Genomic DNA, 19,589 nt, shown 5'->3' with positions numbered 1-19,589 from the left:
CATTTTATTTTCATTTTTGCTTATGTGTTTTTCAGTCAGGGTATGTTGGGTGTAAATATGATCAGTTGTGTGATGTTCTGATATAGGCTAAATCCAATTTGGCTTCTACTCAAGACATTGTACATCATTCATCTAATTCAGCAAATCTTTTCACCATTACTTTAGAAGGGTAGAAGTTGTGCAAAATGTTAATACCAGTCTCTCCAATCTTGTTAGAAATAAAGATGTTGAAGGGGCAAAGCCTCCTGACATTCAATGTCACACACTGTGAGTTCCTTTGTCCCTCTTGGTGAGATTTTCTTTTTAGAAGAGGTTTTCAGTGGTTGCTCAAAAGAGGAAATAAAAAAATGCAAAAAATGTTTCCATTGCTTTTTATTTTCTTAGTGAGGACATTAAAGGGTTAAGAAAACATACTTAAAAACTTTTCTTGACCAAGTTACTGTAAGTTTAATGAACTGTGGGGGGCAGCACTGCACGGTGGCTGTATGTAACCTGTAGAAATGTCATGAAGAAGAACCGGGTTTACGGCAGCAACAAAGACTCTTGAAGGAAAGATCTAACAACAGCTACGACTCGATGTAACAGCATTCATTAAAGATATTCAAATATGAAATCACACGAACGTTACTTATGTCGCTGTTGACTTTAGCATTAGAAAAATGATTCGATCCGTCACAACACAAAATAACAGAAACAATGTCACGTCGTTTAAAATTTTACGGAAATCATGTTCAACATTGTTGCTGATATTTGAAGCGACGCCATCTTTCTTCCTAGGCCGTTATCCCACTTACATTTTCTGGTGGTGACCCATCTTACATTGCCAAAGAGTCTTTGCAATTACCCATGACTCCCCTGTTATGTATGACCTGTCTCTGGCCTTGGCGTGTAGCGCGGTGCTGCTAGTTGTCAGTGAGTGCTGGCTGTAGGACTTAATTAACGCCAACTAGCTAGTGTTCCTGTCCGACAAGTCGGCTAGTAAACTGGGAGCCGTTACAGCGGAGCTGAGCCACAATGCTGAAATGTAGAACAGTATGGAAGAAGCTTGCACCACTCGCTCGATCCTCCTCCACTGTGTGCCGGCAGAATGTGAGAAGAGCAGGTAATGTTAAGTTTAGTGACTACCATTAGGTACAGTAACTTGGTGTCTCCTTGTTAGCTTGCCCCAGTTCAACACACTTTCCTTGTAGCATGGTACCGGACAGCGTCGACAGTTAGTTAAACCAGACGGGATATCTTCTGGTAGCTTCGTTCAAGTATTTTGACCTTCGTTTGGTTGTTACAAAGCTAACGTTAACTGAGCTAATTAGCATATAATAACATGCAGAACTCAATGACACTTCGATAACTAACCTCGGGTTAGCTTAAACCATATTTCACTTCACGGGTTGTAGCTCTGCCAGAAAGTATGGCTAGTGAATGAAATACGAAGTCGTGCCACTGTCACAGATATTTCTGATACAGTGCTGGTTTGCAGTATGGTTATGACAGGTGTTGCACCATAGTTTGTTAGCCGTCAGGTATGAGCATGCTCACATAGGCCGACGTTGATTTGGATCATGGGGGTTTTTCAGCCCCTTGTGACCCTGGAAGATTAACGTTAAGGGACAACATGTCCAACAGAGTCCTTCTGCATAGTATGTCGGTAGGTTGGTTGAATGTACAGTGATGAAGAGAGGAAGCAGTGGGAAGTTATGAGAGGGAAGTTATTCAGGTGAGATGCTGATCATAGTGAGAATTCAAGTCCTTAAACTCGACTCAAATTGCAGGCCAGCGTACTGTAATTAACCTAATTAACAAGCACCAGGGTTCCTGAGCATGCATAGCACCAAAGTGGGCCTGTCCTTTCATTTTGGAGGGATCTCAAGTGAAAGCTCATGCTGACATACAGTAGGATATGCTTACAATGAAGCTCTTGCTGTTAAACGTGTTTTCATTGTCAGCACCCACAGGCATATACTTAAAAATTACAATACAGCCAACAGCATTTATACAAATATTTACACAACTTTTAGAAATTGGAAAAGTGCATTCTTGTCTTGTTCTTGTCTGCATATTTCACCTTTTTTTTTTTTTTTTTAAAAAAAAGGCTAACAACTCTATTCCAGTAACTATCATATTAAAGGCACAGTGCACTCCAAAATGAAAAATACATATTCTTTCACCTGTTGTTCTATTTATACTGCCATTTTTTGGCGTGCGCTGTGTGAAGTGTTGGAAATATGGGCCTGAGACATGTCTGTCTTCTCTTGGATGTATTGGAACTAGATGACACTTGGCTGGTGGTTTTCAATACACCAAAAAATACATTTAAAAAACTCAACACAAATGACAGCAATCTCTCTTTCCAGGAATCATGACTCGGCTTACTGTGATCAGTTTCATGTAGGAACTATTTTCTTTCTATCAAACTACACCCGCCAACTGTATCGCCACGTAGAAGAAAGCATGCATCTACTCATGGGTGAGAGGCTTGTGCTCATGACAGCACAAGATGTAAACATTAATGTCTTCCTCCTCAGCTCAGCTACAACGTTAGCTAGCTCAGTGGTGCCAGATGAGCTAGCAGTAAATGCATGCTTCCCTCTGTGCAGTGATATGTGGGTTGGTAGAATGAATATAGTTCCCACATGAAGCTGCTTAAGACAAGGTCTATGGATCATCTTGAGTAACTGGTTTTGCTATTGAGTTTCTCACATATATTTTCTGGCATTTTGAGCACCACAAGCTGAGTGCTGTCTGGTTCCGTCTTTACACCAATATCTTAAACACTCTGCAACTCACACCAAAACAATCTATCTTGATTAATAGCACTACAGGTAACAGGAAAAATATGTATTTTTGATTTTGGTGTGAACTGTCCCTTTAATGTAGCAGTCACTTTTATACTATATGGCTTCCTAGCCGGGCAGCTGCAGTCATGGCTGTGTTGTTTTTTTGTTTTGTTTTTACTGGAGCTTATAGTGTCATGCTTGTTGCATCTCACTTCATTATTGCTGGTGTCCAGCCAATTGGCAACGTGAGATGTTATTGACTGAACAATGAATTTATAATTTGATAAAGTGGCATTGTCAGTCAAATAGCTGCAACCTTAGAAGCCTAATGAACAAAAACAAAGATTGGAGCACATCTCCAGCTATGGTTTTCTGCACTAGTTTTGGTGTTTTACCATGTTCCACCATACAGGAAAGAGATGAGTTAATCACAAAACATAATACATTTTGTTTATGAGTCCAAGTGCAGTGTATTAGTTAGAATTGTGTGGCTTAAAGCTTTACTGCAACTATGATTGACCTCTGGATTGCTTTTATGACACTGATGCAGTTTTGACCAATCAGACTTTTTGTCATATGCCAAATTGTTTTCAGGGTTGAACAATGGCAGAATACCAGCATGTGTACCTGCGGCTCACATGTCCACTGGACCTGCAGGGGGAGGTAGGGAAACCCAGCTGTACATCCTTCTGGTTGGAGCAGCCTGCGTTGGCGGTGGACTATATGTAAGTTAGCTTCTGTCATAACATCTGGTACATACACTGAAAAACACAAGAAGTCCGTCGCTGTCAGTTTGCACATCTTCATGGCTGAGAACTTTTCTTTGTTCACAGGCATACCGAACTGTCACGGGAGACCAAAAAAGATACCAGCAGCGAATTGATGAAATTGCAGCCAGACAGAATAAAAGAGCCGCAGGAGAACTAGCCACACTCGTCCAGTCAGAGGCTCCTGGTGAGCAATTTTTACTGACTGATACTGACATAATAAAACTTACTTAATCCCATAAATAAGTCTAAATATATTCTTAACAGAGCCACAGCTTTTCACTGTGATACTTTATGGTAAATAAAGGGTTTCACTGTTTGATGAGTATTTTGTTGTGTTTTCAGCCGTGGAAGCTACTGAGACAGAGGGTAAGTGATTTTTCTTATTTCTGAGTAGATATTGATCTTAACATTCATAGATCAAACTCCAACTCTGTTAATAAGTGAATGAGTAGTAAAACTTAAACATATATTTATTACAATGAGCGAACAGCCTGTGCAAAAGCCACAGACATCTTAAGAACAGTGAGCCTCATTTACAGATGATTTTCTACGAATTTTCTTGAGAAAGGTCCTGAGAAAAGTCAACATCAGACATCGACGTGACGTTCATAAATGGCACAATGGTCTGCATCTGTGTTTTTATAATGATGAATCCCCTTGTCCACGTAAATTGAAAGCCTGCGCCAGTTGAACCTACTTGGCATAGGTTAACAACTGGCAAATCCACATAAAGGGGCATGACACTGCAGAGCACTCTGCACGCATAGGAATTGAAAACAAAAATTGAGAGTGGTCAAGAATGCCCACAAGAAAAACATAAAAAAGGATGGAACACCGGACTCTCATATTTAGTAGTTGGTAGTGGATATAAGGTAACCCAAAAAACAATGCTTGTGATGCCTCTGTTTCTTCAGTAAAGCTGTATCTGGACAAAAGTGTACAACTGATGAAGTAAAGGAAAAAAAAAATCTGAGGCCAAAAAGAAAATATTGCTCCACACAGAATAGAGACACTGACCACTGGAGGGGGCAGGCTTGTTCTCATCGCTCTCTGCAAATACATCTATATGGTCCTGAAAGATCATTTCCATCCTTAGGACATGATCTACAACTTGTTGCAGCAGCAGTAAATATGCCACAGAATCTTTTGTATCTACATACGTCATCTTCCACAGAGTCTGCCATGTTGTTTCTACAGTAGCCCAGAACAGACAAAACAAACACTGGCTCTAGATAGGGCCATCTTGGGTTTAAGCATCCTCACATTGGCCACTGTAGTTCTCTTTGCACCTCACTTGTTACATGGGAGACGTTTCAGTTGGTTGCAATCTGCACCCTCACTGCTAGATGCTAGTGCTAGACACTAGACCTAAAAAACAGTCCTCATATCATAATGAAATGTTATTTAGTGTGAAAGTTGGCTTGCACTCAGATGACTCTGCAGTGCATGATTTAGCTGCCTCTGCAGTAGAAAGTTAACAGCAGAGTCAGAGACTACAGAACAAACTGTAATTAGGCCACTGATGGACGGGTTAAAATGTCATACTCTAAACCCTGGTCTTTTTCTAATTAATAAGCCATCTACATGTCACATTATTAAAAGTAGGTTTAATATCCATCCAAATTAATAATTTCATAGCCAATGTTTGATAAGTCCCCTTAATTTCTCTCTCAGCCGTTGCTGAGCCAGCACCTGAAGCAGCGCCATCACCCGAACCTGAAGCAGCACCGTCATCAGAAGAGCCGAGCCCTCTGGCCCCTGATGCAGAAGTAGCAGCCTCCACTGAAACAACTGAAACACCCCCAGGTTGTCTGCATTCTTTTCTAGACACCTACATGCATGTATAACATGTGCCTGCTGTATAAACTGTGTGTGTGAGCCAAAAAGTAATGGGGGATTTTGTGTATCATCCCACTTTTTCTATCACATTTTGTACAGTCTTTGACAGATGTGACAGAAATGGCGACACCAACTGGTGAAGTCTGGTTACTGCAAAACAAGCAGGCTGTAAAACACACCTGTCTTTTCTCTCCTCTTTATATTCTGTTCACAATCCTCCCACACTAGTAAAATGTTAAAAATACAATTTTATGGTGATGATATGTTTTATACACGAGGCCCTCTTTACATTCTAAACTTGTCTCGTCTTTGTGAGTGTTGTCCATAATATCCAGAGGGTGAGAAGTTCACTATGTGGACTGTGACTTTGCCCTCTGGTTGCATGTTTAACATTCATTCACCTTCTTGTATTTAGCGATGCACGTGTCATGCTCAGTGTCCTATGTTGGGTTTCATTTACTTTGTGTTCTCTAATCTTGTATATTAACCCTTTACAGTTTCAGTACAACGTTTAGGCACTCACACGTAGTACTCACATTCATTCTAAACTGTAAATGTTTCTGGTTTTGGGGGACACGGTCGTTGGAGTTCTCAGTGTTTTCTACAAATATGCCTCCTGGTGTGCTTTTTGTCATATTTGTGATATAAAATGGAACCCCTCCTGTCTGACACTTTCTGAACGTGTTATACGAAGTACTCTAGAGGTTTTTTACTGTTAATGTGGTAGTGTTGTTTAAAAGTGGAAGCTGCACTTTGAAGTGGATTATATTTCTTACCTCCAGACTTTTTTCAGTCTTTGTCTAAAATTGAAAGTCTTCACAGCAGTTTCTAATTTTAACAGGACGGCTTCAAGCGGAAAACAGAAAGGTCGTTGGTGCTTGTGAACATTAGTGGGCTAAGACATGCTTTAGTAAAAGTGAGCAAAATTAGTCACACTATCATCAACACTTAAAAAGGTTACAACTCCATACTCAGCTCCTTGATTCTCTCTCTTCTGAATATAACTGTTTTCTGGTATAGCATGATCTACAGTATCTACATCTCTGTAGAAGTTAACCACAAGATGGGCAGCTTCCACTTGCTGTTGTCAATTTGCATGCTCCGCAGAATGTTTCCAGGGTAGAGCAGAAGATATGCATGGATCCTGATAGTCTTTCCTTTCAATAATCTCTTAAAGAATTGAAATGTAACCCATACTATGGATTGCCCCAACAGCAGATGAGCCAGTGCTAGAAGCATCTCCAGAGGAGGCAGCAGAACCACCTGCTGCTCCTGTAGTGGAGGAGGGTAAGATTTGAGAAGAAAGGACACTTGGTCTAAATAATTTACTAAATCTTTTGGAAATATTAGATTTCAGCTGAAAGTTAAAGTGCCTGTTAGACATCTGCTTTTCCGTCTAACTCAAGTCAGATACATACATACTACAGCTCAGTTAAAGATGTATTTCATAGAGAGGTTATTATGTCACTTTTGCCACTGTACTACCAGAACCATCACTTCCCCCTGAGCCATCCTCAGCTGAGCTTACAGAGCCCCCTGCACCTGTTGTAGAGAGTGGTAAGCACTCAGTCAGACTAATATATGAAGCCAGTGATGTACAGTATCTGAGGGTTGCTTTTTTTGTCCTAACTGCTTCATGCTCCGGTTATACTAACAGAACCTACAGCAGCAGCAGAAAGCCCCGCAGCAGAGCCAACCGAGCCTCAGCCTGAAGTTATGGCAGAGAGTGGTAAGACCATAGTCCAGCCTCGGTTGGAGCGGGGAAGCGGGCAGTCATCATTACCTTTTCCCATTTTGTCAAAGTTAATTTCAAACACCTTTTCTCCTTTTTATATTTTTAGCATTTTTCCTATTACAGCTTTCTTTCCTGTTCATGTCTTTTGCACAATGTTTGCATTCTTATAATGATAAAGGTTATTCTCACCTGCACGAAAAAATGTATTTCATTTTTTTTTTATATTCTGAACTGTAAATATTTCTGGTTATGGGGAACACAGTCATTGGAGTATTTTCTACAAATATGTTGCCTCCCAATGTGCCTTGTTGTCATATCTGTGATAGAAAATGGAACTCCATCCAGTCTGACACTTTGTGAAACTTTGTCTTGGGATGTTTTATTTACTGTTAATGTGATATTATTATTAATAATAATTGGAAGCTGTCCTTTGAAGTGGATTGTACTTCTTACCTCCAGACTTTCTGCATGCTTTGTCTAAGATGCAAAACGTTTTCACAACAGTGTATAATTTAAACAAGAAGTCAGAAAACAAAGATCCTTCGTACTTGTGAACATTAGTGTGCTAAGATGTGCTTGGGTAAAAAAAATAGCACTGACACTGTCATCAACAGTTACAGAGGTTACAGCTCTGTACTCAGCTCCTTGATGGTATACAGCCTGTGTAACTCTGTAGCAGTTAACCACAAATTGGGCAACTTTCACTTGTTATTGTCAGTGTGCATGCTCTGTCGAATGTTCCCAGGGTAGAGCTGAAGATATGCATGGATTCTAGTAGTCTTCCCCTTCAGTAGTCTCTTAAAGAGGTAACTCGTAACCCATACTATGGATTGCCCCAACAGCAGATGAGCCAGTGCTAGAAGCATCTCCAGAGGAGGCAGCAGAACAACCTGCTGCTCCTGTAGTGGAGGAGGGTAAGATTTGAGAAGAGAGGACACTGTGATCTACTTAATTTGCTCATTCTATTGAAAATATATTCAGGTGCATTTACATTTGCTTTTCCACCTGAACTGAGTCAGATACATACCACAGCTCAGTTAAAGAGGTAAATATGTATCTTTGCCACTATACTACCAGAACCATCACCTGCCCCTGAGCCGTCCCCAGCTGAGCTTACAGAGCCCCCTGCACCTGTTGCAGAGAGTGGTAAGCGCTCAGTCAGACCTGTGCATGGAATTAGTGATGTACTTTACCACGTCTGAGGGTTTTTATTTTGTCTTAACTGGTTCATGCTCCGGTTATACTAACAGAACCTACAGCAGCAGCAGAAAGCCCCGCAGCAGAGCCAACCGAGCCTCAACCTGAAGTTGTGGCAGAGAGTGGTAAGACCATAGTCCAGCCTCGGTTGGAGCGGGGAAGCAGGCAGTCACCGATACCTTTTCCCATTTTGTTAATGTTAATTTCAAACGCCTTTTCTCCTTTTTATATTTTAACATTTTTTCCTATTACAGCTTTTCTTCCTGCCTTCTTATGTGTTTTTCACATTGTTTAAGTTCTGGTAATGATAAAGGTTAATCTCACTCACATGAAAATTGCAATTGCTTTTTCCATTTACTCATTTAGGTGTATTTTGTTTAAGTCACGGACACTGATAAGCATCCAGGATCATGCACTGACTGTGTCTCTTTCCTGCTTCTGCTTTTTGCCTTTTTTCTCTCTCTCTTGCTCTCTCTTTCACTTTCTGCTCTCTCGTGCTTGCTGTTGCTTTCTTATGCAAACCCCAGGAGACTCATCACCTGCCATTCTCAAGGTCCCATCACACGCCCCCTACCTCCTTATTGGCGGAGGTACTGCCTCTTTTGCTGCTGCCCGGTCTATTCGAGCCAGAGATCCCGGTGCCAAGGTCAGTCCAGCCTCAGTTTCCACAATAAAAGCCAAGTGCAGCATCAGTTCATTATTCACCTTGTTAAACCTGAGTTTCTCAGTTTGTGTCATGTATTGTATCTGCTTTTTTTAACTGTTTCTACCAGGTGTTAATTGTGACTGATGAGCCAGACCCTCCATACATGAGACCACCTCTCTCTAAGGAACTTTGGTTCTCTGACGACCCCAGTGTGACAGAAACACTGCGTTTCAAACAGTGGAATGGAAAGGAAAGGAGGTGTGTTTAAGTTTCTTATATTGTGCTTTTTTCTCTCTCAGCACTGGATCACTATAAACAATGGTGTCTCTACAAGTCACTATACACAAAAACATGGAACAGGTTTAAAATACAAATGTTTCCCTTTAACTACCTGCTCTAAACGCTGTTCCTACTGACTTCCCCTTTTTATAGTATTCACAACAAACCACTGTTGAACAAGAATTGCATCATGTCCTGTGCTGCTTGTAATTTATTTTCTCCAGGAAAGAGCTGTTGGACACAGTGTTTTTGTAACTTGGTATCATAATAACACAAAACTGATATTGTATGAAGAGTTTTCTTTACTTTTGGCTGGTTTATTTGTGACTTGCTGCCTGATTAGTGTCCAAAAAAAAATTTAAATAAGGAAAAAAAAAAAGATTTTAATACATTTGTGTTTATTTGCCAGTATCTACTTCCAGCCACCATCATTCTACATTAGCGCAGAAGAACTGGACAGTGCAGAAAATGGTGGGGTTGCAGTTCTCAGCGGCAAAAAGGTTGGTTTATATTTGAAGTATTCATACCTTATTGCAAGATGTAACTTTACTTTCTGACTGCATTTAATGAGATATTTTTGAACAACAAATAAGTGATTTATTTCATTTTAGGTTGTTCACATGGATGTGAGGGGAAACAAAGTAAAGCTGGACGATGATACTGAGATTTCATACGACAAGTGTTTGATTGCAACAGGTAGGCCTCTTTAAAATGAATTTTTTATGTGGTCTGAACCTGGTGGAAGCTAATTTATGCTGCTCTCTTCAGGCGGTGTGCCAAGAAATCTTCAGGTCATTGAGAGAGCAGGAGAGGAGGTGATGAAGAGGACAACGTTGTTCCGCAAGGTCAGTATTTCGCCACAAGGGGGCAATAGACTTGTTTGAGTTTGGGTATTTGTGGCTGATCTGACATTATGGTTTATTCAGATGGAAATATTTATGACTCTAAATAAGTTGTTTGGAAGTTTTGGATAACAGGAAATAGTCTAAATATTGATTCCAACTCTCTGTAATAGGTGGGAGCAAAATACCTAGTTTAGTCTAGAAAATAATACAAAGGAAAACTTAATTCTAAAACTTAATATCATACATTTGTCACACAACATATTTTCTTTTTTTGAAACATGAAATTATCTGAGTGGTGAAAACAGCAGGAAATACAGATGCATTGCACCATAACTCAAACGGTATTAAGGCAAGACCTGTGTACAACTTTTACTTTTGTTTGTCCACTGTTTCCACTGATGTTACATTTAAAGTTTCTTATAATAAGAATCATTACAGTCCCTTCATAGGTGCATAGATGGGTTATTACACTCATTTAGGCCGTTTTAATGTGTTTAACAGGAGTAACAGTGCGACATATCCTCACCAGAAAAAAAGAGAATAATTTGATATAATGTTTTTTGTCCTTTATAGATCGAGGACTTCAAATCACTGGATAAAGTCTCCAGAAACATCAAGTCCATCACAATCGTTGGAGGCGGCTTCTTGGGCAGCGAGCTGGCCTGTGCCCTTGGCAGGAGATGTAAGACGTCTGGCTAACAAATGATAGAATTATTAATACTTCTTATGTTTAACTGAATTAATTTCTTTCTTTGTTGTTGGATCACTCCTACTCCCTCTTTTTTCCAGCAACCGAGAGTGGCCTGGAGGTGATACAGATGTTCCCTGAGAAGGGCAACATGGGAAAAGTGTTGCCTGAGTATCTGAGCAACTGGACAACAGAAAAAGTCAAGAGAGGTTAATATTCATTTTGTACTCTAGCATATCTGAACTTTCATTATATAGTTTCACCCCTGAGAAAAAGAACATTTTTTATCTCCTCATTTCTTCTTTGATGAAATATTCTCTCTTTGGTCCTCTAGAGGGTGTGAAGATCATTTCAGAAGCTTTGGTGAAAGCTGTGGTCTGCAAAGATGACAAGTTAGAAATCCAGCTGAAGGATGGCCGATTGGTAGGTCCAGGTTTTCACAGGAGTCCAGTGTTAATAAGGAAATGACTCATCAGTTAGTGATTATCGTGTGCTTCTCCCTGTAGGTGAAAACTGACCACATTGTTGCAGCTGTGGGCCTGGAGCCCAATGTTGACCTTGCCAAGTCAGCAGGTCTGGAGGTGGACTCTGACTTCGGTGGTTTTAGGGTCAATGCGGAGCTGCAAGCTAGATCCAATATTTGGGTGGTAAGTTAATGTTTATAAGATGATAATAGTAATCCAGTAACAGTCATTAGGATCATGACTTGTTAAAATACTGACTGATTTTGACTGCCTTTGGAGGTTAAATAGCATGTATACTTTTAAGCATGCTAGTATACATAACATGTATACTAGCATGCTATCTAGGATTTTCATTTAAAAAAAAAAACAAAAAACAATGAATAGAGTCACATACAGTGGCATGAAAAGTTGAGGCACCCATGGTTAAAAAATCTCTTACTGTGAATAGTTAAGTGAGTAGAAGATGAACAGCTTTCCAAAAAGTATGATGTTGAAGGTGAAACATGCTTACCAACATTTCAAGCAAGATTAGAGTATTATTTTTGTTTTGTACAATTTTAGAGTGTAAAAAAGGAGCCTCATGAAAAGGTTTAGGCACCCAAGACATTTGAGCTCTCAGACAACTTTTATTAGAGCCTCAGACCTTAATTAGCTTGTTAGGGCTATGGCTTGTTCACAGCTAATGTTTGGAAAGGATAGATGATGCATATTTAAAGTTTCATAAAAAGCCTGTCTCCTGAAACCTTGTCCCAACAATCAGCAGCCATGGGCTCCTCTAAACAGCTGCCTAGCACTCTGAAAACTAAAATAACTGATTTCCCACAAAGCAGAAGAAGACTATAGGAAGATAGCAAAGTTTTCAGGAAGCTGTTTCCTCAGTTAGAAATTTAATTAAGAAATGGCAGTACAGGAACTGTGGAGGTCAAGTTGAGGTCTGAATAACCAAGGAAACTTTCAGAGAGAGCTACTTGTAGGGTTGTTTGAAAGGCAAATCAAAACTCTGTTCAACTGTGAAAGACCTGCAGGAACATTTCACAGACTCTGGAGTGGTGGTGCACTGTTCTACTGTGCAGTGACACCTGAACAAATATGACCTTCATGTAAGTGTCATCAGAAGAAAAACTTTCCTGTGTCCTCACCACAAAATGCAATACCTGAAGTTTGCAAAGGAACATCGAAACAAGCCTGATGCTTTTTGGAAACAAATCCTGTGGAAGATGACATAGAACTTTTTGGACGCATTGAGCAAAGGTGTGCAAAGCAGTGCATGCAAGAAAGCCTAATAATCTCTCAGAACTAGAGGCTTATTGCGGGAAGAATGGGTGAAAATCCCCCAAAACAAGAACTGAAAGACTCTTAGCTAGCTACAGAAAGTCTTTAGAAGCTGTGATACTTGCCAAAGGGGTGCCACTAAGCTCTGACCATGCAGGGCGCCCAAACTTTTGCTTCAGGTCCTTTCCGTTTTTGTTATTCTTAAACTGTAGTAGACTGAAATAGAAAAGTAATCTTGCTTAAAATATAAAAGAAACGTGTTGTCGTTAACATTTTGCTTTATGGAGATCAGGTCATTTTTTATGTGCTTAGCTATTCACAGTAAACAAAATTATAACCATGGGTTTCCCAGACTTTTGCAAGCAACTGTAATTTTAATCCCTCTCAATTATCACATGACACACTAGAAGTGTGTGGCGGTGTATTTATCTGCAGAGACTCTGCCCTGCCTGTATTTTCTTATATTCTTCTTATTTTGCTTTGTTTATGACATTCCTAGGCACAGCACGCAGGTGAGGTTGGGACTTTATTAAAATGTAGCATCAGGTGCCAAACCATAAGCGGCACACATTTAAGTGGAAGTTATGAAAATCGAGGCAATTGCACTGTTAAAAGTACAATATAGCAAGGCCAAAGCCAAGCAGTTGGCTTTTACTTTCACATGCTGCTCGCTGACAGTGTATAGACACTGAGGAAAGTTTCAGCTTGGAAGGTTTGAGCTTTGAGATAGAAAATTCTGCCATTTTATTACCATTAACAAGGTGAAGACAAATTGAGATTCTATATAATACTGCATTTGTACTGCATTAATACATTTTTAGATCTATAGTCAGTGTATTATCTACAGTATATGCAGTCTGCATGCTCCCAGTTTGGAGAAGCAGACAGGAGTAATCGGGCACAGAAGTTAAGAAATACGTGGCTGTGGATGCCACGTTAGTTTGGTTCCGACATTCACAAAATGGCACAGACTAACTGATAGGAGCAGCTGTAGACCAACAGCTCCTTGTGTTCTGGGAGGTAAAATTACTGTTTCTGTTAAAGGAGTCTGGTGGCTGTGCATGGTGGCCGCAGCAAAATGTATTTTAGCCTCCTAAAAAAAAAAAAGAAAAAAAAAATCATGATCACTATATTTAGATTATCTTACCACTTTATTCTGCTATCAGACAGCCCTTTCTGATAGGGAACTCAAGCAGTTATATCATCCTTTTTTCAGCCACAAGACTCTGTAGACAGAAACAATCATTTTACCTCACAGCACCAGGGAGTTGCTAGTCTAGTCTAGTCTGCCACTAAAACGGTTGTTTAGTTTGTTTGAGTAATTGTATGACTTTCAGAACCAAACTAACATGGTGTCCACAGCAGAACATGGATATATGTAGCAACAAAATAGTGCAGAAACCAACATCAGGTAACATCAGGTGGGAAGACATTTTGACGCTAAAATATACGCACTTTGACCAAATTTGCAATTTTTGGATTTGACTACATAAGGAACACGACTGGAAAACAACAGAGTGATATAAAAAGCTTAAAAAAAAGAATTTAAAAAAAAAAAAAAAGCCGCCCTTTGTTGTACAACACTGGTCACTAGAAGTGGTAGCAGTTTTGCTGTTGATGTTAAGCCCCATGTGCTAGTTTTAACTGTATGTGGTGTGCTTTCAAAGGCTGAGACTCATAAGTGGATTATCTTGGATTATCTTTAACTGAGTTGATAGTCCTTTAGTGATGTGACTCACTGCTGTTTTTCCAATCGGATAAACGTATTTATTTAAACATGGATACTTGTTTTAACACACACACTTAATGAGTTGGTAAAATGTACTTACTAAAAAGACTGAATTTAAATAAATCCAACAAAAAAAAACTTTACTGTGCAGGACTTTTGAGCCTTACAATGGTGTACTCAGTAAGCCAAGATGAGCTGCATACAGTATTTCATAAATGTTTCAGTTGTTAAGTCTTATATTTATTATAGTGCGCCCTTCAAGCAAATTCTGGTCATGGTTCATAAACAATGCACCCATATAGACATGTAATGCAAATGTAATATAATTAGAAACTGTAATCCCTTCTGTTTGGATTTAGGCAGGAGATGCTGCGTGTTTCTATGACATCAGACTGGGCCGCAGACGAGTGGAGCACCACGATCACGCCGTCGTGAGTGGAAGACTAGCAGGAGAGAACATGACAGGAGCCAGCAAGCCCTACTGGCATCAGTCCATGTTCTGGTGGGTATTAGGGTAGTTCCTATTTCCTGCTAGTGATGCTAACGCAAGGTTTTCATGGGTCACAAATTCAAACCGTTTTGGAAATGAGAGCTGTGGCTGCAAGCTATGAAACCAGCTTGAAGTGGAAATGAAGGGAAATATTTAAGAAAGCGAGTGCCCGTCTGAATTGTTAATTGAGCAGGTCCACACTCGATGAATACATTAAAATAAGGGGGCACTGGGGCAGCATGTACAATTCTACAAATGACTCAGATTCAATCCTTTTAGAAGTCAGATGTACATGCATGATTGCTTTGAAGTCTTGAATACCATTAAGTTCTAAAATATTTAAAATGCCTTTAGAGGACATTAGGATAGGAGTTTTCAGCAGAGGGCTGCATTACTCAGCCAGACATTTTTTAAACCCGTCATAAATTTACCAACTCTGTTAAAAACATCACTGATATGATCAGAGGGGGGCTTTACCAGAAGTCTGGTGAGCTGCCAAAAATTGAACTGCAGTGTTGAATGTGACTTGCACCACACACATGAATGATGTGACTGCATGTTTTTAGCAGCTGGTGGAATGTGACACACTGCTGACAACACTGGTTCATTGCAGTCTAAACAGAAACAAACTATCATGCAGATGTAGTCAGATGCTATGTGGATATTCCTATGCCAGTGTAGCGTGTCTGCAGAATCAAGCTGCTGTGATGCATCCTGGGTGATGCACACACCACCTCATGAACCAGCATTGTTCAGTTAGTTCATTTTAAGGTCATCAAGTCCATGTTTTTCATATTCAACTTGTTGTAAACATATAAGTACATGAACTGATCAAAGTGCCAACAGATTCCCCCAAAATCTTAATGAGCCATCAGTCTGCATGTGTTTGAATGATGCCAAATTTAGTGTACAGGCTCTCTGGCAGAACGACCACAGCATGTAATTTGCTAAGGTCATTTCACTGTGACATTAATTCAGGTCATCAGCCAGCTTGAAACTTATCAGATGACAGTGGGGGGTTGTTACTGGAGTTCACAGCTAAATTTTTAACAAGTGCCCTCTCAGCCCTGTTTGTTGTGTGTATATGTCTGCGTGTGTATAGAATAGGAGCTGTGTGAGGTACACAAACATAGAGTGTTTTGGAGGCTGTTTTGACAGTAAAGTTTTAAATCTAGAAGTTGCTGTACTGTACTTCACATTGGAGGGTGAACTTCAGTGAAAGTATTTCCAACAGAAATGTGCAGGAGATTTTGTTTTTGCTTAGAGAATGTAGTTGACACTTCTTGGCACAAAATGACAGTATGTCTCGCTGCAGTCTTAAAGCGACATCTGGCAACTTTTTTGAAAGTAAGTTTTTGTCATTTGCTGAAATTGTGACTATATCCACAAAGTATTGTATGAGACAAATAATCTAGGGAAAATATTGTGTCCCTGTCTCTCCTACTGCTTCTAATGGCATTTGCCAGAATCTACCGCGGCGCACCGAAAAGAACCAGTCAGAGCCGAGGAGTCTCTAACGCAACTGTCAATCGTGTCAATCACTGCTAGTTAACTGTGTCAAACTACGCAGCACTGATGAAATTTGAGTCAAGATTCTGTCCCTGGAATAGTCGAGGGATGCACTGAGCACTGCCCGCTGGCTGGAGCAAATATTCTCATTTTACAGCTGAACAGTACACTAAAATATGTTTCTGAAAACATTTGAGGTGAGAAATAGGCAATGCAGTAAAAGAATCTTAATTCATATTTAATCAGTGCTGCGTTGTTTCACAGTTTGACCACAGATCATGAAATGATTCATATGATTGACAGCTGCATTACAGACTCCTTGACAGGATTGGAAATTAAGTTTTTTGTCCACCTTCCACAATGTACAGTGCATTACCATTGCTGGTAAGTGAAGCAAATCTAGCAGCCATTTGCAGATTTTACCATCATTTGGCTGGCGGCTGGTGCTAATTTCCAGCCCTGCTCCTCGGCTTTGATTGGTTGTTGCTGCTGCACCGCAGTCTGATACCACTTGCTATTAGACAAAGCAGGAAGGGAGGAGGGGCATGCTTTGATTTGTTTCCCAATCTCATATGGTTTCTAACAGGAGTGACCTGGGTCCAGATGTGGGCTACGAGGCGATTGGGATTGTTGACAGCAGCCTGCCAACAGTAGGAGTGTTTGCCAAAGCCACTGCCAAGGATACACCTAAAGCTGCTACTGAGCAGTCAGGTATTTATAAAATCGTGATCCTAATGCAGAAATAAAGAGTGAATTTGAGGACCAAGGCTCAGATTAACAGGTTTCTTATGATAATGAAAATCCTGGAAAAATTCTGAAATTAGAAAAACTTTTCTAGGCCTTTAAAAATGGTTTGTAATCAGTGGAATGTTTTGGAAAAGTTTTTAAATTTACATTGTTTTGCATGATATGTTCTTAAAAATCCCAAAACATGTTTAACAGTATGCAAAATAAGGTCCTTTTATTACTAGTGCTCTGCTGACTGACAGTTGAAACGTCACTTGTATCATGTGATACACGCAGACCAGACTGGCATTGTGATCTCTGGGAGAGAGCAATGTGTTATCAGTAGGCAAACAGGAAATGCTGAAAAGCTGTTGTGTAGTAAGTTAGCCCAGGTTTTCACACCGAGATTTGAGACACATAAGATCTGTGAATATTCACTGATGGAGAGCTAATGTTAGCTTGAGCGGGAGGCTGCTGCAGTACCGTCATACAATATGGAAGCATGACCGTCGTGTCCAACTTAACCCTAGCCAAGATCAAACAGGCTATCAACAGGTTGGTCATCTACAGAGAACATTTAGCCCTACGATACCTGGTGATTCCATCAAATATACACAATTGATTGAATCACCAGGTATTATGATCCATATAAGGAATATCCTGTCACTTATTGATCCACTTGGATGGGGGAAGACTGACGGAGCATGACGGTGATCAGCCTTCATTAATAAAGAGTGCTTAGGTTTGGGCAAGGTCGCAATTATTAGACATGTCTATAAATCAAAAGTTTTTTTGAAAATGTATTAGTAAAAATGTGTGGGAACCCAGGATGTAATCTTCCTGTTACATGTATTGCAGGGACTGGGATCCGCTCAGAAAGTGAAACAGAGGACACTGCTACCAGCCCAGTGGCCTCCTCATCTCCTGCTCCTGCTATGGTGCAGCACCAAGATGAGTACGGAAAGGGAGTCATCTTCTACCTGAGAGACAAAGTGGTGGTGGGCATTATCCTGTGGAATGTGTTCAACAGAATGCCCATCGCAAGGAAGGTATGTCACTTTGTCAGAAACATGCTTTGTGTCACCGTAAGGATTTAAAATATAGATTTAGTTATTGTAAATTGTTTGTCAATCGTAGATCATCAAGGATGGAGAGGAACATGCAGATCTGAACGAAGTGGCCAAACTGTTCAACATCCACGATGATTAAGATGGAGGCTGGCACTCACTGTGGGAGGGGAGTTACGCTTCATGTGAAGACTGAACTTTGGCAGCCATTGCCGTACTCTTGAAGACACAACTGATCACACATACAAACAAGGAGGAATCATGTGAATTATGTCATGTCGCTGAGATATTTTTCATATTTGGAATTTGTATCTGCTGCACCTGCTTTGTTTGTTTGTTTTTTTTTTCTATCCTGGAGAAATTGTCTCATATTCCACCAAACGTTTTGCTCATGTTTTTTTTTTTCTTTTTAAATCATGCTCAAGATGTGATGTCCTGCTTCTCTCCACCAGGCTGAAAATGCTGAGCATGGATTATTGTTTTCCTCTGTGTGATCAGAGCAGCTTGTCACAAGGGAAGCTGCAATAAAAGCTATTTTTAAATCGGAGTGATCCCATTATTTTCATTTTGCTCCTATTATAGCACTGATGACAGAGAAGTTGACCCGCACTCTGAGCTTTGATGCATGTTAAAGTCCGTGTGGCTGAGTTCATCTGTCCTGAAGCATTTTAATTAATGTGTACTGTTTGGCAAACTAACTTCGGTCATACATGTCAACTGTAGTGACTGGACCTTTTCAAACTGAGTGAGGTGATGTTAAAAGATCTGACCTTGGCTGAAAGCACTGAGTACAGGCAGGCTTGTATAAAGGGCACATGACAAGTACATTTTACAGTGTGTTAAAGTACAATCTAATTGAGCAGAGTCAATGTGCACTCCAACAAGAACAACATTAAAAATGACGCTTGGCCTACTTATCCTGTCCGGAGGTGAAAATGTTCAAGCATGCAGAAACACTGGGTTTCTTTTTTCCTCTGCTGTGGGCTTCTTGTTATTAGGATTGCATTCATGTTTTGTGTTCTCACACATTTCTTATCGTATTTGACACTGTGGGCTCCAGAGCGAAGTATGCAACGGCCTCTCAAGTGTGAGGCAAACACGTGCAGCCATAACGTCCCATCGCTTTCTTTGACATTAATTTTACATGAGTAAATGGCTGAACAGCCTCCCCCTCTGTATGGAGGGAAAAACATGAGCTTCCACATTTATATTTGAATTTGCTTGGCTATCTGAAGATGAAATAATTAGACCAGAAACACTGGACAGCTCTGCTAAAGATAAATAACCTCTGGATGTGTACTGACACTTAAAGAAATGTGTTACACTTGAATTAATTTGAATTTAATGTCCTTCATCCTATTTCCCCTTTGAATGCAGCAACAATCTTGTTTTTTTAACCTTTCTTTTTGTTTACTCTTTGTCTTCAACAGGATGCTGTGAATACATGTAATGCTTTTATAATTTAATGCAATTCATTCAAATGATCATCTCTCTGAAAGATCTATAAACACATTAACACTATACTGGCTTATTTTGACACACTTGTCAAATATTTATCA

At 40.0% G+C, this 19,589-nt stretch overlaps 1 protein-coding gene across 6 annotated transcripts; it reads left to right on the top strand.

The window, feature by feature from the left end:
• Window positions 1-849: 849 nt before the first annotated feature.
• aifm1 (apoptosis inducing factor mitochondrion associated 1) lies at window positions 850-18,577 on the top strand. Of its 6 annotated transcripts, XM_049591990.1 has the most exons (24): window positions 850-1,102; window positions 3,369-3,499; window positions 3,608-3,728; window positions 3,887-3,910; window positions 5,219-5,350; window positions 6,599-6,670; window positions 6,872-6,940; window positions 7,041-7,112; window positions 7,961-8,032; window positions 8,196-8,264; window positions 8,369-8,440; window positions 8,843-8,961; window positions 9,089-9,219; window positions 9,650-9,740; window positions 9,852-9,936; window positions 10,009-10,085; window positions 10,659-10,767; window positions 10,875-10,982; window positions 11,108-11,196; window positions 11,280-11,420; window positions 14,598-14,740; window positions 16,824-16,948; window positions 17,822-18,012; window positions 18,101-18,577. In XM_049591990.1, the coding sequence occupies exons 1-24, from the start codon at window positions 1,015-1,017 to the stop codon at window positions 18,170-18,172; spliced, it is 2,403 nt and encodes an 800-aa protein (XP_049447947.1). In that variant the 5' UTR covers window positions 850-1,014; the 3' UTR covers window positions 18,173-18,577. The 6 variants fall into 6 exon arrangements, with proteins under 6 accessions (XP_049447947.1, XP_049447948.1, XP_049447949.1 ...); XM_049591991.1 differs by lacking the exon at window positions 7,041-7,112; XM_049591992.1 differs by lacking the exons at window positions 6,872-6,940; window positions 7,041-7,112 and having other exon boundaries at window positions 851-1,102.
• Window positions 18,578-19,589: the final 1,012 nt, after the last annotated feature.

Source organism: Epinephelus fuscoguttatus, linkage group LG12 (genome assembly GCF_011397635.1).
Source record: "Epinephelus fuscoguttatus linkage group LG12, E.fuscoguttatus.final_Chr_v1".
Lineage (NCBI taxonomy): Eukaryota > Metazoa > Chordata > Actinopteri > Perciformes > Serranidae > Epinephelus > Epinephelus fuscoguttatus.
Note: the sequence above shows the minus strand (reverse complement) of the source record. Positions and strands in the feature narration are given on the sequence as shown.